The sequence below is a fragment of the Tupaia chinensis genome, unplaced genomic scaffold (genome assembly GCF_000334495.1).
Source record: "Tupaia chinensis unplaced genomic scaffold, TupChi_1.0 Scaffold000257_1, whole genome shotgun sequence".
In the NCBI taxonomy this organism is placed as follows: domain Eukaryota; kingdom Metazoa; phylum Chordata; class Mammalia; order Scandentia; family Tupaiidae; genus Tupaia; species Tupaia belangeri.
In genome coordinates, this window is record NW_006159737.1 from 2,948,111 (window position 1) to 2,975,481 (window position 27,371).

A 27,371-nucleotide genomic window follows, 5' to 3' on the forward strand; every position below is an offset into this window, starting at 1 on the left:
TCCAGGACTCGAACCACAGTTGGCCATGTGGGAGTCCAGTGCCCTTAACCACCACACCACCTACCAGCCACAACATTAGATGACTATTGTTTTAGTTAGTGAATTGATATCACTTTCTGCTAATTAGAATGGCAATTCAGTCACGTTTCATTGAATTCAACTCACTGTGTGTGGGACACTTTATTCTCACTGTTCTGGCAAGTGGTATATAGCATTTCTTAAAGCTTAAAATTTTAAAAAATGTCTCCTCCTTCCTTATGGTTCTTTCATATAGCAATTTTTCTTGAAAACATTTGGTGAGATCTCAGTAATCATGCTAGTGACAGGAAGTAGAACCACAGACAGGTGGTTCTAAATTCTTCTAAATTTTCTGTTTTACTAATGGCCGTTAGTTTTGTCTGGCTTGTACCAGACTTACAAATTGCACGTTGTCTTACAGGAGATGACTTCTTCTAAGTATATCTTTGAAGGAAAGGAGACTGAATAGCGCATACCTGTTCATTGCTCCTTAGTAAGCCTGGCCCAGTGGTTCTCTGAGGAGTTGGCCAGTATACTCACTGCAGAGATAGAGGAAAGGGGATTTTACCTCTCACCACTGGAAGAGGCTCAACAAGCTACAAATAGGCATCTTCTCTGGTACTTGCATTGGGTGATTACAGTTTCCTAAATCCTCAGAATAATAGAGGCCTTCCTCCATTCAAAATACAACAATTATTAGACATAAGCACTGTACTCTTCTCTTCTAATAGTTCTGTTTTAATTTTCACTTTCCAAACAATATTAATGACATTGAGCATTTTTTGAGTATGGTTTGTTGAAAAGACTTTTTCCATTGAATTTATTTAGCACCTTTCTTGAAAATCATTGTCCATCACAGATCCTCTTGAACTCTATTCTGTTCCATGTTCTGTTTTCCTGTCTCAATGCCGATAAACACTGTCATGATTACTTTAGCTCTGTAAGTCTTGATATCAGTTAGTGATGATGGTCTAATTTTGTTTTGTTTTGTTTTTCAAAGTTGTTTTAGGATTGTAAATCCTTTGTCCTGTGAATTTTAGAAGCAGTTTGTGGGTTTCTCCCAAAAAGAAAACAGAATAAAATCTAAATAAATAAATAAATAAATAAGTCAGACAGCCATGTGATTTTTACTGTAATGGCATTGAATCAGTGTCAAATTGAGGAGAACAGACATCTTAACAATATTGAGTCTTTTGACTTAGGAATGTACTATATCCCTTCATTTTTTTGGTTATTGAATTTCTCATAGCAATGTTTATATTTTTTAGTGTCTAGGACTTGCATTTATTTTTTTTAAGAGGTTTCTGTTTAGTTTTGTTTTGATTTTAGTTTTTTTGCTATAGGGCTCATGCACTCTCCAGAAAGACAGAGACAGAGAGACAGAAAGTGAGAAATCACCCCCCAAAAGAGGATGGCCATGCCACATCTCCATTCTCCTCTGGGGATCTTGGTCACACATGCACACGAGCCTGGTGTGAGTTTAAGTAACCGGGTCTGGGACTCAAACTGTGGTAGACCATATGGAAGGAAGTCCAGCAATATAGCCATTACGCCAACTGCTAGTCGCGGATTTGCATTTATTTTTGTTAGATTTATCACGAATAATTTATATTCTAATGCTATTGTAAATTTTATCACTTTGTTCTTTTTCATTTTAATATTTAGGTATTGCTAATATATTGAAACACAATTGAGGGCCAGTAGATGTCATGATGGTTGAGGTAATGGACACGCATGTTGCTGACTATGGTTCAAGTCCCAGACCTGGCAACTTGCTTTCTCACTTTCTTTCTCTCTCACTCTGTCTCTCGAGTGCACATGTGCTATAGAAATTTTTTTTTAAATAACACTAATAAATATTTTTAAAAAGAAATACAATTGATTTTTTACAATTTTTTTTAGTTTCTCATATACTGCAACCTTGCTAAATTTATTTACTAGATCTAACAGCATTTCTGTAGATTAATTTTCTTCATAGACAATGCTGTTACCTGCAAGTAAAGACAATTTTACCTTTTCCTGTCTATTTTAGATCCCTTTATTTTTGTTTGTTGTCATATTGTCGTGGCCCGAACTTCCAATACAACGTTGATTAGAAGTGATGACAGCAGACAGCCTTGTGTTATTCTTGATCTTTTTGGGGAGATTTCAATCTCTCATCCTTTAGGGTTTTTTAATATTTGTTTATTATTTTATATACATTCAATCACATTGTTAAGCTCACAAAGTGAACATTTCAATATGCGAACATTTCTCCCCAGTCCAGTTGATCAAAATATTTTCTCTACTGTAAAGTGCGGATAGACCATGTATTAAGTGCATACATACCTCTTTCATAGCCTGGCTTGCTTTACTCAGCAACAGAGCTTCCATATTCAACTGCTTTCTGTCAAATGCCTAGGTCTAGTTATTTTTTATGGCTGAATAGTATTCCATAGTATATGTGCCACACTTTCTCCATCCATTCATCTGTCTGTGGACATTTGGGTTGGTTCCACGTTTTAGCAATGGTGAATAATGCTGCAATAAACATTGACGTGCAAGTGCTTTTCCAGCTGAGCATTCTCCTGTCCTTTGGGTAGATATCCAGAAGTGGGATTGCTGGATCACATGGTATTCTATTTGTAGATCTTTGAGGAACCTCCATACTGTTCTCCACAGTGGCTAGACCAGTTTACATTCCCACCAACAGTGTAGGAGAGTTCCCCTTTCACTGCAACCCTGCCAACACTTACCACTTTCTGTACTTTTAATCTTCGCCATTCTCACAGGGGTTAGGTGGTATCTCATTGTGGTTTTAATCTGCATTTCCCTTATGAGCAGGGATGTTGAGAACTTCCTCAGATGCTTTTTGGCTGTTCACATGTCTTCTTTAGGTTTTCGTTCAGCTCATTTTCCCATCTTTTAATTGGGTTAGACATTTTTTGAGGGTACATCGCTTGAGTTCCCTATGTATTCTGGTTATCTGTCCCTTGTCTGAGGCATATTTTACAAAAATATTCTCCCATTCTGAGGGTTGTCGGTTCACAGTTGTTACTGTGTCCTTTGCTGTGCAGAAACTTCTTAGTCTAATATACTCCCACTTGTCTATTTTAGGGATTATTGCCCGTGCTTTGGGAATCTTATTTAAGAAGTCTTTGCCTACCCCAATATCTCCCAGAGTTTCCCCAGGGTTTTCCAGGGGCAGTTTTATAGTTTGAGGTCTTAGATTTAGATCCTTGATCCACCTTGACTTGATTTTTGTCAAAGGTGAGAGGTAGGGGTTCAGATTCTTCTGCAGGTGGAAATCCAGTTTTTCCAGCACCATTTGCTGAAGAGGTTTTCGTTTTCCCACTGGATTGACTGGTACCCCTTGTCAAAAATCAGTTGACTGTATGTTTGGGCATTTATTTCTGGCGACTCTATTCTGTTCCCTTGGTCCACATGTCTGTTTCTGTGCCAGTACCATGCTGTTTTGATTACCACAACTTTGTAGTATATTTTTGGCTCAGGGAGTGAGATGCCACCCATTCCACTCTTCTTGTGTAGAATTACTTTGGCAATACAGGGTCTTTTATGATTCCAGATGAATTTTATGATTGTCTTTTCTAGATCTGTGAAGAATGTGTCTGGTAGTTTGATTGGCATTGCATTTAATAAGTAGATTAATTTGGGTAGAATTGTACCCTTTAGTTTTATTTTAATTGGAAATTTCTGGCAAATCCTTTTGGTCAGATTGATTTTTATTTAATATGTAAGTCTCTGGGTTTTTTATTATTTTTTATTTACTTTGGCTTTAATTTTTGATACTTTTTCTGTTTCTCAAAGTAAAAGCTGAAGGCATTGATTAGAGAAATATTCGTTTTTCCTAATAGGCATTTAGTTTTATAAATCCTACTCCTTCCCCATGCCAAAGACTTCTTTAGTAACAGTTCACAAATTTTTGTCTTTCAGTTCTCATTTTCATCCAAAAATAGCTTTTAACTTTTATTTTGATTTATTCTTTAAACCCAGATTATTAGAAATGTGTTATTTTGTGTCCAAATATTTCAGAATATTCCTGAGTTCTTTTTTCCATTAATATCTAATTGAGTTATATTGTCCTTAGAGAATATATGCCATGACTTTAATCTTTAAAAATATATTGAGACTTGGTTTATAGTCCAGAATACTATCCATTGGATTAATGTTCCATATGCACTTGAAAAGACGATCATTTTCCATTGTTTACTAGAATATTTTATAAGTGTCAAATAGTTCAAATTGCTGTTCAGATCTTCCCTATCCACTGATTTTCTATCTACTTTTTATTTATTTATTGGGAGGATTTTTGCTTTAAGGTCCATGTGCTCACCAGTGAGACAGAGAGACAGAAAAGTGAGAAATCACCTTCAGGGGGTTATTGCACACCGCAATCCCTTCTCCTTCCCTCCTCTCAGGATTTTGGGTGTACACACACATGCTCCTGGCATGAGTTTCAAGCCACTGGGTTCAGGACTCAAAGTGCAGTCTTCCATATGAGAGTCCAGCATCTTAACCGCTATGCTCCCTTCTGGCCCCTCCATCTACTTTTAAAATCAGTTTTGAGAGCTTGTTATTGAAATCTATGATTTTGTTATATCATTTTTTGTTTCTTTTTTCTTTTTTTTTTTTTTTTTTGATTTTTGCTGTAGGGTGTGTGTACTCACTGGAGAGACAGAAATCACCCTCTAGATTGGAGGTTGGAGGGCAACATTACAATCCCTACTCCTCCATTCTCCTCTTGGGATCCTGGGCACACATGAACATGCACCCACCGTGAGGTTTAAGCGGCTGCATCTAGAACTGAACCATGGTCAACTATGTTTCATTTCTCTTCAAGATTGTTATAAAGTACAAATATTTTGAATCATTTTCTCTTCATCACATGATTCCTTTGTCATTAGGAAATGACCTTCCTTATGGTTGATAATACACTTTGTTTTAAAACTCCTTTATATTTATATTAGCTACCATCCCATCTTTCGTGTGACTAACGTTTAAGATTTTTCCATCTTTTAACATACTTGTTTCTTTTCATTTAAAATGTGTTTCGTTTATTTCTCCTTACTTTGTTTTTCCTTTTCTTAGAGAGATTTTTCCAGTAGAGCACATGCACTCACCCAGGAGAGAGAGAGACAAAGAGACAAAAAGTGAGAAATCACTGGAAATAGGGGGTGGGAGAATGTAGGGGGCCTTGCTACAGTCTCTTCTCCTCCATTCTCCTCGTGAGATTTAGAGCATGTACCTGGCGAGAGTTTCAAGCCTCTAGGTCTGGACTCAAGCTGAGGTTGACCACATGGGAGTCCAGCGATATAACCATTACCCCATCTGTTGGTACTAAAATGTGTTTCTTTAAGTAGCAAATAATTAGGTCCTTTTTTTCATTTAGTCTCATATATTAAATTGGGACATGTATACTATTTATATTTTAATATGGGTATTGGTATGGTTCAGTTTAAACTTGTCACTTTTTTTATCTTGTCTTTTTCTCTTTTTCTCATTTTTTTGCTTCTTTATATTAACTAATATTTTAGAGAAGGTTCTATTTTTTTCCTTTTTGGCCTATTAATGATAACTGTTTTGTTGTTTTAGGTATAACTTTAACTCATTGCAGTTTAAATAATATTAAAATGCTTCATGTTTAGTTAAATAATGTTTATAATATTAAACCATTACATCTTTTGTTCCCAATCTTTGAGTTGTTGTCATACATTTTACTTTTTTACATATGTTAAACCTACACTAGATTGTTTTCATATTTGTTTAAATGGTCAATTATCTTTTAAACTAGTGTCACATGGTTATCTTCAGGTATATTAAGTGCTTATGAGAGTATATTTTTATCTTGCCTTATTGTTGCTTTAAATAAAATCCAAAGTTTGTTTAAGAAGGAAAAGGGGGGAACCAGCAGTTAGCGTTATGGCTATGTCGCTGGACTCCCACGTAGTCGGCTGCGGTTCACGTCTCGGACCCGGTGGCTTAAATCTCACGCCGGGCACATGTGCGTGCATGCCCAAGATCCCGAGAGGAGAATGGAGGAGAAGGGATTGCGGCGTGTGACCATCCCCCCGGGGGGGTGATTTCTCGCTTTCTGTCTCTCTGTCTGTCTCTGTCTGGCGAGCACACGCGCCCTATTGTGAAAACCTCTCAAAAAAAAAAAAAAAAGAAGGAAAAGGGAATGTTGACAAAGCAGGTAAGAGTGTCTTACACATGTGCATAAGACTAAAGTCAATGCTTTATAACCCTTAGGAGCATAAGTAAGATGAATAGTTAGTGACTTTCTTCATGGGTAAATTAAAGGCTAAGGAGATAGGGATGTGATAATGTATAATTGTTTATTTCTTAAGGTCCTGATGGGACTCAGTTGCAAAATGTACTTCCTAAGTAAATGAAATGTGAGTTTTATGTTCAGCTCAGTTTTGAAGAAAATAGGGAACCAGCAGTTAGCGTAATGGCTATGTCGCTGGACTCCCACGTAGTCGACTGCGGTTCGTGTCCCGGACCCGGTGGCTTAAATCTCACGCCGGGCACGTGTGCGTGCGTGCCCAAGATCCCGAGAGGAGAATGGAGGAGAAGGGATTGGGGCGTGACCATCCCCCCTGGGGGGTGATTTCTCTCTTTCTGTCTCTCTGTCTCTCTCTGTCTGTCTGGCGAGCGCACGCGCCCTATAGCAAAAACTTCTCCAAAAAAAAAAAAAAAAAGAAAATATACTAAATGGCTCTTTTAGTTTTTATGTAATTGATATGATATTTTATCTAGAATTAATTAAGAAACAAGGTCAGCTATTGCTTCAGGCCATTTCTTTATGATTGGTTTATGGAATTTGGACTTAAAAAGAACACTGAAGTTCATTTAGTCCAATCTCTTCATTTATCATATAAAGAAACCATGGCACAAAGAGACAAAGTAAATTCTTTCAATTCATAGTGTCTCCCATACATTGTTATCCTTTTGAGGGTAAAAGCTTGACATAGGCTTTTTAACAGCAGCATCTGCCCAGCAATGTCTGACTCAAGGATATGTCCAATTAACGTTGGAAGGATGGAAGAACAAATGAATAAATCACTCAGTTTGCCTAATTCAGTTTCATTTGTCCTATGTGAAGTTATAGTAAAAAATAGAATGAGTTGCTTTTTGTTGGAATACCTGAGATCGCTAACCAAGTAATAAACTAGAACAAGAATTACAGAATATGATGTGATTTAGATCTTGCATCAAGTGTGAATATGGCTAGTCCATTTCCTACCTATAATAGAAAAAGATGGACCATCTTTAAGTCCATTACTAAAGTCTTATTTTAGTTACTGCATTAAAAAAAAAAAATCCTTGTGTAATCTAGAGCTATCCAAAGCCACTTGAAGAATATCTACTTCAGTTTATCCACTTATTCATCAGTGATCAATTAAGCTGATTCCATATCATTACTATTGTGGGTGATGCTGATACCTTTTCAACATGTGCATTTCATTTCCTCTGGATATATATCCAGAAATAGGATTGGTGAATCATAAATAGTGCTAGTTTTAAATTTTTGAGAGGCCTCCATAGTGTTTTCTGTAATGCTTTCTTAATTTTCATTCCTACCAACGGGGAGCAAAGGTTCTCTTTTCTACATATCCTCACCAACATTTGCTATCTTTTGTCATTTTGATAATAACCATTCTAACAGATGTGAGAATTATGGCTATCATTTGAATTTGCATTTCCCTGATGATTAGTGATGTTGAGCATTTATGCCCTTATAAGTAGAATATTATTCAAACTTTTAAAAGATAAAAATCCTGTTATTTGCTATAGCACAGTATTATCCAGACACAGAAAGACAGATATCACATTATGTCACATGTGGAATCTAAAAAAGTTGAACTCAGAATCAGAGAATAGAATCTTGGTCGCTAAGGGCTTGGGCTTAGAGTGGAGAAGAAGGGAAATGGGAAGACGTTGGTCAGAGGGTACCAAGTTTCAGTTACGATTTATACATTCTTAAGATCTAGTGTATAGCATAGTTACTACAGTTAATATAGAGAGTATCTCTTTTCCAGAATGCTTGGTACCAGACCTATTTTGGATTTTAATAGATTATTTTGTATTTTAGAATGTTTGCATGTACATATAAGATAGCTTGGAGATCTAATAGGAAATTCATTTATGTTTCATATATATCTTGCAAAAAATTATTTATTTTATTTTATTCATTCATTCATTTATTTCAATTGGACTAGAGAGAGACAGAGAGAAAGTGAGAAAGCAAGCCACCAGGTCTGGGACTCGAATGGTGGTCGTCCATGTGGGTTTGTCCAGCACCTTAACCACCACACCACCTGCTGGTCCCTCATATATATTTTAAATGCATAGACTAAAGTAATTTTATATCACATTTTTATTTTAATTTATTTTACATTTAATCACATATATCTTTATAGGATACAACATACCTTTTTTCAACATTAACACCATGTATGTCAGTCAAGATAAAGACATTACTATATATATTATCTTCAGCAAATCGCTTTTCATTTTTTTGTCAATTAAACATATTAGCTTCTTCTCCTGTTCCCCTCCCTCCCTATATTACCCACTCTCATTTTATCCCTATCCTACTTTCTCTAGTATCTAACATTGCCCTCCCTGCCTCTATACCTTCCAAACTTTCAGTTTCTACTATATAGTGCAGACAATTGGTAAATATTGAGTGGCGACATACAAAGTATGTCTTTCATAGTCTGCTTGCTTCACTTAGCATTAAGTCTTCCATATTTGTCCACTATGTATCAAATGTCAGGGTCTTATGGTTTTTATGGCTGGGTATATGCCATAGATTCCATGTTCTAGCAATTGTGAATAATGCTTCAGGGAACAGCAGTTAGCATAATGGCTATGTCGCTGGACTCCCATGTAGTCAACTGTGGTTCAAGTCCCAGGCCCAGTGGCTTAAACTCACTCCAGGCACGTGTGCATGAGTGCCCAAGATCCTGAGAGGAGAATGGAGGAGAAGGAATTGCAGCATGGCCGTCTCCCCAGGGTGGTGAGTTCTTGCTTTCTCTCTCTTTGTCTCTGTCTCTCTCTCTCTGGCAAGAGCACATGCCCTATAGCAAAAACCTCTCTAAAAAATTTTTTAAAAAATGCTGCAGTAGACATGGATGTGCAAGCGTTTTTCTAACTGAGAGTTTTTCTATCCTTTGGGTAAATACCTGAGAGTAGAATTACTGGGTTGTATGGTACTTCTATTTGTAGGTTTCTGAGGAATCTCCATATTGTTCTCCAAAGTGGTTGTACTAATTTCCATTCCCACCAAGAAGGTAGGAGAGTTCCCTTTTCACCACAGCCTCACTAGCACATATCGTTAGTAGCAGTAGTAGTAGCAGTAGTACTTTTAGCCATTCTGACTGGGATTAAATGGTATATCATTGTGGTTTTGATTTGCATTTCCCTTTTGATAAGAGATGTTGAGCATATTTTCATATACTTTTGGGTTGTTCACCTGTCTTCAGAGAATTGTCTGTTCAGTTCATTTTCCCATTTTTTAATTGGGTTGATTTTTTTTTTGTGTGCATGCGTAAACTGCTTAAGTTCCCTGTATATTCTGGTTATCAGTTCCTTATCTGAGGTATAGTTTGCAAATATGTTCTCCCGCTCTAAGGGTTGTCTTCTCACTCTACTTATTATTTCTTTTGCTGTGCAGAAGCTTCTCAGTCTAATATAGTCCCATTTATCTGTTTTGGGGATGATTGCCTGTGCTTTGAGGTCTTCTTTAAGAAATCTTTGCCTACTCCAAGGTCTCCAAGAGTTTTTCCTATGTCTTCCAAGAATATATAGTTTGAGGTTTTGTGTTTAGATTTGCAATCCATTTTGAATTAATTTTTGTTAGTGTTGAGAGATAAGGATCCAGTTTCATTCTTCTGCAGGTGGATATCCAGTTCTCCCAGCACTGTTTGCTGAACAGATTTTCTTTTTCACACTGGGTTGACTTTTGTCCTTTGTCAAGGATGTTGGCTGTATATTTTGGGGTATTCGTGGATTCTAAATTCTATACCTGTCTGTTTTTGTGCCAATACCATGCTGTTTTAGTTATCATAGCTCTTTAATACGTTTTGAGGTTGGGAAGTGAAATGCCTCCTACTTTATTCCCCTTCCACAGTATTATTTTGGCAATATGAGGTCTTCTATGCTTTCAGACAAATTTTATTATTTTTTTTTCTATTTCTGTGAGGAATATCTCTGGTAGTTTGATCAGGACTGCACTAAATTTATAGATTAATTTGGGTAAGATTGACCTCTTGATTATATTAATTCTTGCAATTCAAGAATATCAAGTGCTTTTGCACTTTTTTGTATCATTTTTTATTTCTTTTTCTAATGTTTCATAGTTTTTCTTATATAGATCTTTGACATCTTTGGTGAGGTTTATTCCTAGATATGTTATTGGTTTTGGAGGCTCTTGTAAATGGGATTTTGTTCTTCAATTCTTTCTCAGTTTGTTCATTGTTGGTGTATAAAAATGCTGTAAATTTGTGTATGCTGATTTTGTGTCCTGCCGTTTTTCTATATTAATTTATCAATTCCAGGAGTTTGTGTGTGTGTGTGTGTGTGTGTGGATTCTTTTGGATTTTCTACATATAGTATCATATCATCTGTAAATAAAGATAACTTCACTTCTTATTTTTCCATTAGGATGCCTTTTATTTGACTCTCTTGTCTAATTGCATAGACTAAAACTTCCAGTACTATGTTAAAAAGGAGTGGAGAAAGTGGGCAACCTTGTCTTATTCCAGTTTTGAGTGGAAAATCTTTCAGCTTTTCCCCATTCAGTATGAAATTAACTATGGGTTTTTCATAGATGGCTTTTATTGTGTTGATGAATGTCCCTTCTATGCCGATTTTGCTGAGAGTCTTAATCATGAAGGGATGTTGCATTTTATCAAATGCTTTTCTGCATCAACTGGTATGATCATGTGGTTTTGATCTTTCCTTTCATTAATGTGATACATTGCATTTATTGTTTTGAGTACATTGAACCATCCTTGCATCCCTGGAATAAAGCCTACTTGCTCATGATGTATAATCTTTGTAGTATGTGTTTGCATACAATTTGCTAGTATCTTGTTGAGAGTTTTTGCATCTGTATTCATCAAAGATATGGGCCTGAAGTTTTCTCTTTTTTGTCATGTCCTTGTTTGGTTTTGGAATTAAGATCATGGAGGCTTCATAGCATGAATTTGGGAGGGTTCCTTCATTTTGAATTTTAAGAAATAGTTTAACGAGATTTGGGATTAGTTTTTCTTTAAAGGTTTTGTAGAGTTCAGACGTAAAGCTATTGGGATCTGGGCTCTTCCTTGTTGGGAGACTACTTATTACTGATTCAATCTCATTGCTTATTATGGGGTCCATTCAGACATTCTGTTTCTTCCTGGTTCAATCTTGGTAAGTTATACATGTCTAGAAATTTGTCTATCTCGTCAAGAATTTTTTGTTCATTGGCATATAGTTGCTCATAGTATCCTCTGATGGTATTTTGTATTTCTGTCTTATCCGTAATAATAACACCCGTTTCCTTGCTAATTTGATTTATCTGGTTCCTTTCTCTGTTCATCTAGCTAATGGTGTGTCAATTTTGTTTATTTTCTCAAAGAACCAGCTTTTGGTTTCATTTATTTTCTGTGTAATTCTATATTATTTATTTCCGCTTGGATCTTTATTATTTCTTTCCTCTTGGAATTTTATTGGAATATTTTGTTGTTTTCTTTCCAGTTCCGAGTTGGGTCATGAGGTTATTTATTTGTCACCTTTTTGCATTTTTCTTATGGGCACTAACTGCTATGAAGTCTCCTCTTATGACTGTTTTTGCTGTGTTCTGTAGGTTATAAACACTTGTTTGCTTGTTAACATTGGTTTCTATGAACCTTTTGTTTTTGGCCTTAATTTCTTCTATATTTGTAAAGTCATTCAGGATTTGGTTGTTTATTTTCCACATGTTTGTGGATTTTTGAGGGCTCTTTCTGTAGTTGATTTTAAGTTTGATTCTGTTGTGGTCAGAAAAGATGCTAGGTATAGTTTCTGTGCCTTTGAATTTGTACAGGCTTGTTTTGTCTCCTAACATGTGGTCAGTCTGAAAATGTTTTATACGGGGGTAAGAAAAATGTACATTCTGTGGTAGTTGGGTGAAATGCTCTGTAGATGTCTGTCAAATCCATTTAATGTATGGTATCATTTAGATCTTGTATCTCTTTGTTTCTTTTTTTATTTTTGTTCAGATGATCTGTACAGAGGAGTCACTGGGATATTGAGATCCGCTACAATTGTTGTGTAATAGTCTACCCTTCCTTGAGATCTAATAATCTTTCTTTGATGTATTTAGGTGCTCCAGTGTTGGGTGAATAATTTACAAGTGTTATATCTTCTTGGTGAACAAGTCCTTTTAGTACTATATAATATCCGTCTTTGTCTATTCTTACATCTTTGACCTTAAAGTCTATTTTGTCTGATACCAGTATCACTACTCCAGATTTTTTTTTTGTTTCATTTGCATGGAATAACTTTTTCCAGCCCCTCATTTTCAGTCATTGTGTGTCCTTATCAATGAGGTGTGTTTCTGATAAACAGCATATAGGTGGCTTCTGTTTTTTGTATTCATTCAGCCAGTTTATGTCTTTTAATGGAAAAATTTAATACATTAACATTCAGTGTTATTATTAGTATTTGTGGACTTTAGGGTCCCTATTATTTCCTTAGCCTTTTTCCTAGTTGTTTTTTGTTCTCCTGTTTCTTTCTTTAATTATTCTGATACAACACTCCCCTCAGTACTTTCTGAGGAGCTGGTCTATTATTGGTGAATTCTTTCAGTTTTGGTTACTCTGAGAATACTTTTATTTTCGCATTTGAAAGATAGTATTGCTGGATATAGTATTCTTGGTTGAAATTGTTTTACTCTTAAAGTTTTGAGTACATCTTCTCATTATTTCCTTGCCTGCATTTTTATAATTGAGAAGTCTGTTATTAGCCTAATGGGATAACCTTTATAAGTAACTTGACTTTTCTCCCTTGTCATTTTTTAAATATTGTCTTTGTCTTTAATTTTTACCTTACAAATATCTACATTTATCTACAAATAGGTCTGCATAGCAAGACCCTCTTGGGGGTCCTTTCTCCCTCCTTACCTATTTTTCTCTCAGTAAATAAACAAACTTTTATACTATGGCTTATAAATGAAAAATTATAATAGCCATGTAAAGAGATTAGTGTGTTAATTAGGTTACTGTGGTAATTACTTTAAGTGTATCAAAACATCAAGGTGAATATCTTAAATATATACAATTTCAATTGAAATAATGAAAGAAAAAGAAATAAAGATAACTGGCTTAAATTACCCTGTGTTGCACAGGTGCATTAGCCTATCTACTGAATAAGCTCTTGCCCTCAAAGGACATTCTCCAAGAAGAACATGCCCAATGTCCCTGCATTTGACAGTTTATTAATAAGTAGTCAGGTCAAGAAAAAATTGGGGAATAATTTATTACACATACCCTTTCTTGCCTTACACCCAACCCCTATCCCCCATCATACAAATAAAACTTTTAATCTCTATATTTTAACAAAATAGGATCAGGAAAAAGCATATTCTTTCTCTTTTTTAGTTTTTTTTTTTTTTAAGCCTTTCTTTTTGAAAATGTACTGTATAGAAAGGAGGAAACACATGATTCTCTGGTAAGCCAAGTAAACATTTGGTAAGAGGTTGAGAGTTTGGTCACTTCCATGTTGTAAATTCTAGGTTTCTTTCCAGCTTCAAAAATAAAGGGAACTGGATTTAGCTCATGGACAATAAAGTTGACAAAGACTTAATGCTAATCTTTCAGTATACAAAAGAGCATTGTGTAAGTGAAAGTGAGCAGGTGTTCTTTGTTTCAACTAAATAGGACAGGAAGCAAGGATATTAAATCAAAACAAGAATAATTTAGATTAACCAACCTCAAGTGTATTAAAACACTGGAAAATGTTATGAAGGGAGGATATATATTACTCTTGGCAAAATCATCCGATTGGTCTTCTTTATAAACTATCAAGGGTCTGACAGTTAAAGAAATACACGCTGATTATTATATTCGTGAAGTAAGTATTTATTAGACTGAAGGGAGTTTAGGTAGTCCTTCCAAAGTATGTACTCTCTCAAGGTACTCCAAAGATTCGTATGGAACAGGCATTGTAAATATTTATTAATCTATAGAATTCTTGTCAGTTGAATGAGATACATAGAGAAATGTCATCTAAACCCAGAAAGTCAAGATTTCTCTTAGGCTGTAACTATCTGGAGAGATAGCCCTTGGGTATTTGCTTAAAATATACTTTGTTTCAAGGATACCCGTTTGTCAGCAAGAAATGATTTTTAATCAAAAATGATAAAAGATTTTGGGTAATCAACATTTTCAATCTTTAGAATTATTTTATTTAACTTTATTTATTTGTTTGTTTTAATTTGACCAGACAGGGACAGAGTGAGAAAAAGAGGGAAAGAAGGAAAGTGAGAAAACAAGCCACCAGGTCCGAGACTCGAACTGTGGTCAGCTACATGGGAATCCAGCACCCTTAACCACCACGCCACCTGCCAGCCCCAGCATTTTCAGTCTTTTCATCTCTTTGGATGTAAGAAATGCTGTATCTTCATTCTCCTTGCCTTTCACACAACATTCCTTCTAACTAAAATGATCTTGCCTAACTTGCCTGGTTTTGCTCACTTAAGTAAAGTTTTTCTCCATTCTTCAAATAGAATCTGTTCCTCAGACCATTGCCATCTGCTCTTACCTAAACTTTCTCTGGTTAAAATCTCCTATGACCTCTCCTATTTTCAGCCAAGCAATAGCCTTTCAGGCTTCCCCAGGCTTGACAATCTGATTATTATTTGGTACCTCTGGCTATTCCCTCCTTCCTATACCACTCTCCCTTTTGAATTTGGTGTACACTTTATACTTAATTTTTAAAGTTTTAGTTCTTCTTGTGTATTAAATTTGACAGAGTTTTAAACAAAGCCTTAAAAATATCATTGTTTTTCATTACACCTTAGCAAAAATGGCAAGTAATGTTGACATTTTATTATGAAGAAGATAAATTCGCTTCATATTTAAGATAAGAAATCATAGAATTTTCTGTGTCATACTAACTGACAAGACATTTAAAGTGTTAGTAACAAAAATAAACTAGAAGAAACAGAAATGTGTATAGAAAGGTTAAGAGAAATGAATAGCAAAGAATAAAATAGTTTGTCAAATAATATAAGAAGTTAACTATTTTAGACAGAGGTATAATTTAATCAATATGGAAATATAGAATACAGAAGGATCCTTAGTAAACTTTTCTATTTGTTAAATTTTTGGACTATGTGACCATCAACATCAGAGACACCTCTTTGTAAATGTACATGAACTATGTAATATTGAAATAGAACTATTGGTTGTGAAAACCAACTTTTTAGGCACTTATTTATTTATTTATTTATTTATTTATTTATTTATTTATTTTTGGAGAGATTTTCACTGTAGGGCGCGTGCGCTCGCCAGACAGACAGAGAGAGACATAGAGACAGAAAGCGAGAAATCACCCCCCAGGGGGGATGGTCACGCCGTAATCCCTTCTCCTCCATTCTCCTCTCGGGATCTTGGGCACACACGCACACGTGCCCGGCATGAGTTTTAAGCCACCGGGTCTGGGACACGAACCGCAGTCGACTACGTGGGAGTCCAGCGACAGCCATTACGCTAACTGCTGGTTCCTGGCACTTATTTATTTTTGAAAGACTTATGGAACAGGCCAGCCTTATAGAGTAGTAGTTAGGAAGCTGGAACCCACATGGTAGACCATGGTTGGAATCCTTGCCCTGGCATCTTGAAAAACATGCTACGTGCAAGTATGCATATGCCCCAAATCCTGACAGGATGGAGAAATGAGGGAGAAGGGATTTCAGCATGACCCCTCCCCATCAGGAGGGTGTATTCTCTTTTTTCCTCTCTCTCTCTCTACCCCTCTCTAGTGAGGACATGCAACCTTTGGAAAATTATTTTTTTAAAAATTAGTCATGGAGCAAACACCATATTAATTTAGCACTAATTAGGATGCTGCCAATGCCATAACAACCAGTGACTTTGTTTCATTTGTTCAAAATGGTAGCTCCCATGTTATGGTGTATGGAACTCTGTGTTCATAATAGAAGTATGACTTCCACTCACATTATGATTTAAGCCTCTGGTTCCTTCTATTTTATTACTCTCATGTCTTAAGGCATTGGTGTGCTCTGCATTGTGCTGGCAGAACAGTGAAGAGGGTTTGGAAGGCATATTTGTCTCTCCCCAGAGTGATGCAGTCCACTAACTAGAACTTTCATATGTCCCTCCTTATGTGTAGGAAGAACTGCAAAACTTAGTCCTTGGCTTACTTGCTAACTTGTAACAGTTATTTGCTTACTAGCAGTTAGACCTTGCATACCAGCAACAGTTCTACACTAGTGGAAGCATGAATCCTAGCTAGGTGATCTGCATTTGATAACCCCTATAGCCACCAATTTTTTTTTAACCCTTCCTTTTATCTAGTGAACACATTCGTCATAACCCAAGAGAAATAGCCCTGTTTTGGTCTGCTTTTCTGTCATTAAGAGCTAATACTACACTGGGTAATTTTTAAAGAGTAAAAGTTTATTTAGCTTACAGTTTTAGAGGCCCAAATCAAAGGGCTATATTTAGTAAGGGTCTCCATGTTAGTGGAGGTTCTCTGCAGAACCCAGGTAGTGAGGGCATCACACAGCAAGAACATGTTTTCTTATGGCTGCTCTTCTTAGAAAGTGACAAGGAGTGGATCCTGGAGTAATGCTGATGACTGCATCCAGTTCTCATCACCTTGTAAAAGGCCCCACCTTTCAACACCATAATCAGACTAAGTCCTTAAGGTCTCAGCACCCTGAGGGTTTACCATATGTCAGGTCACAAGTTTCTGGGGACACATTCAAACTGTAGCAAACCGAAAGTCCCATAGTTTCTTAATCCAGTCCAACATCTATGCCAAGTTTAGGTATGCCTCTTCGAGCCTGGTAGCTTGTGAACTACAGTTCATAACAGGCAAACTCAAAGTCCCTTAGGTTCTTAATCCAGCCCAACATCTATGCCAGGTTTAGGTGTGCCCCTTTGAGCCTGGCAGCCTATGAACTACAGTTCATAACAGGCACTCCACTCTCCCTCCCAATGCCTGCCCTAGCCCAAATATAATACTGCAGTGGAGCAAGAGCAGGCATGCTTCAGTTGCATTTCATTTAAAAAAAAAAAAAGAAAAATGAGAAACATGCAGCAATAATTGCCCAATGACAGTAGCAAAATCCTATGAAGAAGGTACTGTGCTTTGGAAGTGTTCAGGATCTCTTGATCAGACCTGTGTTATGTTCCGAAGAGAACTCCTTTGTCCTTTATTCTCTATAGCCTTTGGGCTCTATACAGCGGGGCTGCATCGGTGCCCATTGTCATTCATGGCTAAATAATACGAGGGAGTATAACCATTTCCTCTTGTGAAATTTGAGATGATTAAAACTTAAGATTTAAGATTATCCTACTGACCATTTGAAGGATTAAATTCAAGGTTTATTTGCGAATGCAGTTCTCTCGGAAACAGATTTTGTATCTGTGGACCTCTGTTTATTACACATGTTGTGTTGACACCGTTACCAGACTCTGTGTTCAGGTCTTTCAAACCGAAGGATTTTAACACACAGAATTTGCTTTATACAGGATGAAACAGAGAATTCAAACAGATGATAGTGAATAAACACAGAGATGAACAACTGTTGCCTACCCCATGGGTAAAAGGACAGAAAGAAGAAGTGACATTATTGGAGCTGAGTTCTGATGATAAAAGTCTATGAGGAGCTTGAGGAGTCTGAGCCATCCATAATCTTTCATCATTGTGTGCCCCTACATAGTGATCACTCAGATGTTTGTTTATTTTAATATTTACGCAGAGTTGAGCAATAAACTCTTCCACTGGCAATAGTTAGAAATACCCATCAGAAAAAGATAAAATATGGCAGAAATGATGGTACTCAGTATTGGTATGATCCACAGTTTGTGGATTAGTGGTAATTAGTTATTTTAGGAACCTGATTTTAGTAACCTATCATTTAGAGAATGTGAAATTGTCAAAAGTTTTAAGTTAAATATTCTTCTTGTGTGAGACTTTTAGAGTTTGGAACAATACCAATTTTTAAATAAACATAGAAGAGTTAAAAAGAAATAAAGTCCGTAGGTGACTCATGCCAAAATAATTTTATTTAAAGGGGATGAGTGGAATGGAAGAGAAAAACTTTCCAGACCCACTAGGAAAATAGAGCTATAGCTACAGAGTTCTATCTTACCTTGATTCTTCTTTGAAATCCCTTCTAAGTTGAAAATGGCATTCCTTTTTCTACTGGTTTGAGCCAAAAGCTATCAACTTAGTTTTCTTTTTATTTTCAAATTTCCCCAAAAGGGGAATTTTATTGACTACTTTATTCCCTCAAAGAAGAAAAGACCAACTGTAATCAAATGAGGTGAACATTCACCTCAAGATTTTGTCGTCTTCATAATAGAAAGGATGAGGCTTAGAACTGAATCACTTGACCCTTTCTCTTCTTATCTCCTCTCAGTTCAAAATGTTTATATCTCTTTTTTTTTTTGGGGGGGGGAGGTTCTTGCTATAGGGCACGTGCGCTCGCCAGACAGACAGAGACAGACAGCGAGATAGAAAGCAAGAAATCACCCCCCAGGGGGAATGGCCACGCTGCAATCCCTTCTCCTCTCAGGATCATAGGCACGCACGCACATGTGTCCGGTGTGAGTTTAAGCCACCGGGTCTGGGACTCGAACCGCGGTCGACTACTTGAGAGTCCAGTGACATAGCCTTTACACTAACTGCTGGTCCCAAAATGCTTACATCTCTTCATAGCCAGTATTCTCTTCGATCTGCAGTTGGGCTCAACACATTCAAGCCTCAGCACAATCTTCTTTGTAGTTTTTGCCTTTTTCCAGAAAATAGGCTTAGTCTGTCCACCATAGCCACTCTGATTCCTGTCATGAGGCCACTTTCCCTGAGCATATAGAGAATCCTTGCCCTTTTTGTACTGTGTCACTTTATGAGGTTGGTGCCTGCCACACTTTTTATAGAAGGTCTGGCAGATTTTAGGGACATTCACCATGCTTGCGGGCCTGCTCTCAGCACAGAAAGAGCTCAACTTAGTTTTCTTTACTGCCATTTAGAAAAAAATCTGTTAAGTAAGTATTCTGCTGGATATTTTAGCACTCCAAACACATTAATTCTACAGTGTGATCATAATTTTTCAAACATCACAAGTGCCATTTAGTCTGTTCTTGGATGTCCTTTATATGCTTGGTTTTGTAGATACGCTGGACTTGACATAGCTATGGTTTTTAGGGATAGGCTTGAAATAAGTCTCAAAATAGTAGATATATTTAGTAATGTCCTAGTTGAGACCAGTTTAAGAAACTTTTGTGTCTATATTGTCTTTCTAGAGAGACAGGGTCTTAGGCGAAGAATTCTTGAAGAATGTTTCCACTTAAACATGGAAATGAAGTTTTTATGTGGGACAGGGCATGACAAACTTAAATGCAAATTTAAATGCCATGTATTTATTTCTTTTTTTGAGCGATTTTTTTGCTACAGGGCGCATGCACTTGCCCAAAAGACAGAGAGAGACAGAGAGATAGAAAGCGAGAAATCACCCCCTAGGAGGATGGCCATGCAGCCATCCATTCTCCTCCATTCTCCTCTCGGGATCTTGGGCATGCACACACATGCACCCAGCGTGAGTTTAAGCCATGAGTCCAGGATTCAAACCATGGTCAACTACATGGAAGTCCAGTGACATAGCCATTACACCAACTGCTGGTCCCACCATGTATGTTTTAAAAATATTTCAGCATAAGGCCAGCAGGTAACATCATGGTTAGGGTGCTAGATTCCCACATGGCTGACTGGAGTTTGAGTCCCAGCTCTAGCAACTTGAAAATCATACCAGGTGCATGTATGTATGTGCCCCAAATCCTGAGAGGAGAATGGAGAAGGGATTTTGGTGTGGTCAGCCCCTCTGGGGGCTGTTTTCTCACTTTCCCTCCCTGTCTCGGGTGAGCACACACACCCTATGGCAAAAATCTTAAAAATAAATAAATTTAAAAAATTTTAAAAGCATACCTGAAAATTTTTATAGTTCTTCCATTCACATCTAAAACTTCAGATTTATTTAGTTTTTACATTGACTTAAAATAAGAATGGCTTTAGATAATGCACTACATTTCATATCTTTGTTATCCTTCAGGTACTCCCTTTTTTTTTAGTTTTCCAGAGGATGAGAGCACTTACTGGAGAGAGGCAGATGGAGGGAGAAGAGGAAGCACCCTACGCGGGCATGATTATATGTCAGTCCTTTCCCCTCCATCTCTTCCTTCTTTCAGGATATTAGGCATGCATGCCCTCGTACCCAGTGTTTCTCAAAATGTCAAGTCCAAGACTTGAACCGTAAGTTTGGCAATGTAGAATCCAAGTGCCTTAACCATCATGTCACAGTTGGCCCTATATTGTTTCTGTTTTAAAATACCCATTAAGGCATAGATAGATGTGTGTTTAAAAGGTGTTGTAATTGACTGAAAAGAGGAAACTAATACATTGTTTGATCTGTATAGCAGCTAATATCCAAAGAATTGACTTTTCTTTGCCAGGGTTGACTTTGTGAAGTGAAATGTTGTGAAATAATCACTGGGTAATTTGACAGTTTTATTAAAAATAATTACTTTGTTTCAGTCATTATAATATCTTTATGTAGTTTTGAAAACATGCAGCCAGGAAGAAAATCCTTCTTTCATACTGATCTAGAGCAGAAATGTGCTATGATCAGTCTTTCTATCTCTAATTGAGTTGATTTCCTTTAATACCATTTTACAGTGAAAATACCAAAACACAAGGCATATTTGTACTGCTTCAAATAATTGGTTTTGCTTTTTAAGCATGTTATCTGTAATTTCAAAGACTATTTCTTTCTGAACTTTTTCGCCCTGTGGAGTTTAGAGTGTTCTTGAAAATCTAGGTGTCCATTTAGTATTTTTCAACTGTCAATTCAACTGTAGCGTGTTGTGCTATTAATTCATTACGAAGTGACACAGGAAGAAAACTCATTATGTGATAATATGAAAACATACATTTGTCAAAAAATAAATGAGTCTGTATTGAAAACCCATCTGGTGTGGTAGGAAGGAGTAAAATGGTTTATTAAATATATTTGGGCATTGACACCTTTCCAAACAGGAAAACATACAGAAAAGATTTCAATTCCAATCCATAGGCACTGCATCACACACTTAGATGTTTTCTTTTTTGCTTTGCAGGTTATATTATACCCAACTTCTAATAGCCCGAAGTCAGCTGAATTACACCGAATGATAGTCCCCAAAAATAGCCAGGACTCTGACTTAAAAATCAAACTGGCAGTGCGAATGGATAAACCACCACATATGAAGCATTGTGGGTGAGTGTCCTTGCAGATGTTTTTGCCCTAAATTATTGAATTTTGTTTCATTAGATCACTTTTGTTAGTTTAGTGAAAGAACCAGTGTATCAGAAGCTTCATAGACAAAGTTTTCTTTAAAAACTTACATACTACATAAGTTGTTCTAATACTTAATTGTTTGAACCTGTAGGCACTTTTATAGCTAGGTACATATGTATTTAGTTAATATGATGTTTGGCTGCATACTGACATGATTTTGGTACTTGATTGTATTGATATTATACATCTGATTGGTAAAGAACATTAATGCAGGGAGATACTAAGAAATATTCTTCAAAATATAGTAATAGTAAACAAAAAAATGCCTAGTTTAGGTTCTATGTATTTATTTAATTTAATTTGGAGGAATACTTTTTTTTTTTTTAAGGTTTTTGTTATAGGGTACTTGTGCTCACTGGAAAGAGGAGACAGAGAGAGGGAAAACGAGAAATAAGCTCCCCAGGGAGGATGAGCACACCACAATCCATTCTTCTCCATTCTACTCTTGGGATTTTGGGCATGCACACACATGCCTGCCTGATTTTCAAGCCACCAGGTCTGGTACTAGAACTGTAAACGGCCATGTGGAAGTCCAGCGCCTTAATTACCTCTCCACCTGCTGGCCCTCTTCTGAACACTTGAGTACAATAAAAGGAGTTTTTAAAATCTCAGGTCTTTCTCAGATTGATGTTTTAGGACATTACAGCCTAAATCCCATCATAGGGGTAGTATCCATTAAAGAGCATGGCCATTTTTCTTACACTGGAGAGAAGTAGTTGCCAAAGTGGCTTACTGTGAGTTTAAGCAACAAACAGAGCAGTCTAAGTGCATTTTCAGAAGGGGAGGGATCTGCTGGTTTTGGAGTCAAATCACTGGTGTTGGGGCAGAGTTAGCTGATAATTCAAGAGATAAGGAGAAGTCTTTGGACAACCATTAGAGGAAATAAATAAAGCTCTAGGCAAGGGGTAATCCAAACATGTGTATTACTGTTGGGATGAGATTTAGGACTGTCTTGCTTCTTTGGTGTGGGTGCATAGTGTGTGCAGTGCCAGAACAGGCCTCACTGAAGGGAAAAATGCCTCATGGAATAGCTTCTTAGAAAGAGAACAGTAAATTAGATAGCCCACTTCATGTCATCTTAAATGTATTAATGCAGCATGAAGTGTAACTATGAACTCATAATGTAGATGGAGTTCCTGGGATTTAATATTTAGGTTCTTTCATTCACCCCTCGGCCTGCTCACCCTTAGCTTATGCAGCAGGCACATGTATTGAGCACTTCTTCTTTTTCTACTAGAACAACTTTACAGGCCCATGGGAACTGGCTAATCAGGGATTCAGACTTTTATACAAGCAATTATTAAAGCAATAAGTGCTATATGAAATTAACGGGCTTCTGGTAGAAATAGTACCGAGTTTTGGCTAGAAATTGTCCACTGAAGTCTCAGAAGACTTTTGACCTTCGAGATGAAATTTGAAGGCTGAATTTAGCAGGTAGACAACGGGGAAGAACGCCTTCCTAAATATGACATAATATATTGTAAGTCAGGAGTACTGAAAGGGCTTTCACAATAGCCAACTCAGTACAGCTAGCAGGGAGTGCTTTGAGACTAGGGGCTAGAGCACTAGCACTCTGAAGTCTTAGAGACTCCTAGAGTCTATGGTTGAACTTAAAAGAACACAGCATGTTCCAGGAACTGCTTTCTCTACTAACTTTTTGCTCAATCTCTCTCTCTCTCTCTCTCTCTCTCTCTCTCTTTGGATGAGTGGGACATGAAGCTGGGCATAGGGCAAATTCTGCAGCCTTCAACTCCTGTAGAAAGAAGTCCCTACTCTACCCTGGCAGTTTTTTGGTTTAGAATATTCCCTGGAAGGTGGTACACAAAAACCCACTTACAAAGCCTGATTACTAGTGGAAGGAGAACAATACCCCTTCTTTGCACTGAAGAAGAATTTGTCTTTACCACATCTTTTTGACTAAGTTATGACCCCAAAAATTGACTCTGCAGTTGATATCTGCCCTAGACTACAAGAAAAGGGAAATACTGGAAACAACCTACCACAATCTGTCAGTTTAATCCATAAAGCTCAAAAACTCACCAAAAGATTCAGACTACGAATTCTTCACATCCCTGTCACATCAGTTATTTACTCTCTTACATAGTAAGAGACACCAACAGGGGCCAGCAGGTGGCATAGTGGATAAAGCACTGGGCCAGGGCTGGATGGCTAACCACGGTTCAAGTCCCAGACCCAGAGGCTTCCTTTCTCACTTTCGTCTCTCTCTCTGTCTCACTCTGGTCAAATTAAAAAATAATAATGATAAATCAAGGTAAATAATTCCTTTTTAAAAGAGAGAGTAATACTAACAGACATTTCCAGATATCCAGGTATATTTGCAGTTTATGGTATATAGGGCGAAGGAATCTATTTGTGATGCATTTCTGCTAAGTTTTTAATCTAATGTCACAGTATTTAAGAATATAACAGTCTGTAATTGTGGTCTAATAAAAACTATTTTAATACAAGTATTAGAGGTTTTAATCTACCAGAATTAAAAGGTTTCAACTTTGCCGGAAAAGCAGTTGATCCCCAGTTAGAGAAGCTTCACCACAAGCATCTGTTCTGGTTTCTCAGTGCCTCTGTGGTAATAATTTTAAATATTTTGAATATCACCCTTGTGTATAGATATGTATGGAAAAACATGATTTCACCCACAGCATAAAATATATTTGTCTTTTCTTCTGAGGTGCTTCATAAATAAATGTTACTGCATTTAATTACATTTAAGAAAAGAAAGAACATCAACTAACCTTTTCCTTCCAAGTACTCTACTGTACACCAAAGCAATAATAGAACAAGAATAGTAGATTAATAGCATTTTGCTTTGAGGTCAGATTGTGTTCTGTCAATAATTTATCCTGTCATGAATAATTAACTGGTGAATAATTAATAATTGAAAAGAGACAAGCTAAGTTTTAAATAAAAAGATTAATTTCACTTTAAAATACAGTAAGGTTCTCTTGCAGGTAGAATTGTTAAAAGGTGGAGGGGCCAGCAGGTGGTGTGGTGGTTAGGGGAGCTAGACTCCCACCTGCCGACCACAGTTCAAGTCCCAGTCCTTGTGACTTGCTTTCTCGCTTTCTCTCTGTGTATCTTGCTCTGGTCATTTGAAAATAACTATAATGATAAATAAAATAAAGGAAATATTTTTAATTGAAACAAATAAAGATAGGTGTAGATTTTTATTTTCAAAAGTACTTCAGTCTTTAGCACTTCAGTAGTATAAACTTACCCCTAATTTAATTATGTGGCCAAGAAATATATATCTGTTAGATGAACTATTTTAACACATATTCCCTGCTTTATTAGTTTATTCTTTGTTTATGGCCCTTGTATTGCCCTAAATAAATATTTTTTAATTGGGCCAACACCACAGCACAGCAGTGAAGTGCTGTGCCCAGGAAGCCAAATCCCACATGGTCCACCAGAGTTCAAATCCTAGTCCTGGCAACTTGAAAGGCACACTGGGTGGACAGGAGCATGGGCATGTATGTGGGTAACTAGGATCCTGATGAGTTGGGGAATTGGAGGAAACAGAATTGCAGATCCTACTAGGAGATGAGGGCACTTTCTGTCTTCTCTTTCTCTGTCTGTCTCTCTCATTCGCATATGTCCTGTGGCATAAAAAAAATATGTATTTTTAAATCAATGTTACCTGTATTAGTGTAAGTGTTCCCACTGCACTCTTTGTTACTTAGATTTGTTTGTATCCCTAAGCCTCCCACAGTTTATAATTGAGGACAACTATTGATGGAAATAATGATGATGGAAATAATAGTGTACTTGCTCCATAGAATTTTAAGGAAAACGTGAAAAAGTGAGAGTGAGCTGCATTCTTAAGTTGAAACTTAAAGGCCGTAAACACAATTTATAGAGAACAGAGTGTAATTTTCATGTCAAAAAAAAAAGCAAAAGAAATAAGTGGTTCTCAACTGTTGCATTTTAAAGTGACCTTTCTTTTAAATCAAAAAATAAAATATATTGAATCTAAAACTCATGTTTCTGGTAACTAATCAGTCCATGACTATACATTATCTTTTTTTAAATACATTTTTTTATACATAGAAATGAAAATAGATATTAAATTTAGTTAAAATAAACATATTGATGATTCCATCTTTTTAAAACCAAACTGGGCATTACCACAAGATATGTGTTTAACAAAACTATTGGGTTCATTTATTCTTTTGGAATATGTCATATAAACTAATTATAGAAACTCTTAGATGAATCTGCTAATTGAATTACCAGCTCGATTTTGAGTGATTAAATGATTCATATGCAGCTTTTCAATTTGTGTCCCTGCTTTTTTGTGTAGCTGGAAGATAAAAATGTTCTTGAATACATGGACTATACTTTAGCATAGCCTAGTGGCTAAGTAATAGTATTAACTTAAATCTCCAAAATACTATCCCTGTTTTTATTAAATAAAATTGTTTTCTGAAGTCAAAGGTTATTTTTTCCACCAAAGCAAAGGCAAAATTAAATAGAACAAAACAAATGAGAATGATGACAATTAAATCTGTCACTGAAAAAGAAAAAAAGAAGACAGTTATATGGACTGTCACAACTATGTGGATGCATTATATCCATGATCAGAAGTCTGCATGCACCTGATTGTTTGAATAAAACTTGAATAAAATTTTCCCAAGTATGTAACAGGAAAAGCGTTTTATTCCATTAAGAATTAATTAAGATAAAGCCAGCAGGTGACATGGTGGTTAAGGCACTGGACTCCCACATAGCTGACTGCAGTTAGAGTTCTGGACCTGGTGGCTTGCTTTCTCACTTTTCCTCTCTCTGTCTCTCTCTGGTGAAATAATAATGATAATGAATAAATAAAATTAAATAAATAATTATAAAAAACAGAATAGATAAGCTAAAATTTAACCAAAATTATTGCCATATAACCTTATAATTCCCTTTCCTAGAGCTGTATTTTCCTATTTACATATTTGTTACATGGATAGATAAATTGTCCCAGTTTAATTTACATAATGATGATGTAAAAGGCACTAACTCTACCCTTGCTGTAGGAGATGAACACCAGTTCAACTTCCAGGAGGAAGAATAGGATGAGCACCTGCATTGTGCCCACAAGCTTTCCCCTAGAGGGGGCCAATTAGGCATTCAAGGAATTAGGGTATCATGACTAATAAGCTTCATTCATGCAGAGAAAATGCATATTATAAAAAGCTATGTATAGGTTTCAAAAGCTTTTTTTAAAATTTCATGAGAGAATGCATGCGCACGAGAGACAAAAGGACAGGCACCTTCAGCAGGGTCTTGTCACACGTGATTCCCTTTCAACAGCCCTCCAGCCTGTCAGGATCTTGGACACCCACACACCTGAAGTATTTTCATGTTGGCTGGGAATCCCAACCAGCTGTAAGCATGTGGCATCCAGCCCTGCAGTTCAACAGCCCTGCTACTGCCTGCACCACAAAGGCCGGCCTCAAAAATATTTTGTACTAGAAGAAATTTGTTTATTTTTCCCATGAACTTTTTGAAATCTTGTACGTATAAAATCCAAGCATTGCATTTGCTCATAAAGTTAGATGACGACTGTCTAATAAAGTTACATTGTTTTCCTTCTGATTAAAGTTTTGTGAACTTCAGGGACCAGCAGTGGCATAATGGCTGTGTTACTGGACTCCCATATAGTCAGCTGTGGTTCAAGTCCCAGACCCAGTGACTTAAACACACGCTGGGCGTGTGTGTGTGTGTGTGTGTG

At 36.6% G+C, this 27,371-nt stretch overlaps 1 protein-coding gene across 19 annotated transcripts in view; it reads left to right on the plus strand.

The window, feature by feature from the left end:
- CADPS2 (calcium dependent secretion activator 2) overlaps positions 1-27,371 on the plus strand; it is a 450,101-nt gene that overhangs the window by 156,399 nt on the left and 266,331 nt on the right. For all 19 annotated transcript variants that reach the window (XM_027772143.1, XM_027772145.1, XM_027772150.1 and 16 more), the window contains exon 7: positions 21,414-21,553. In XM_027772143.1, coding sequence (XP_027627944.1) covers positions 21,414-21,553 — 140 coding nt within the window. The remainder of the gene's footprint in view (positions 1-21,413; positions 21,554-27,371) is intronic.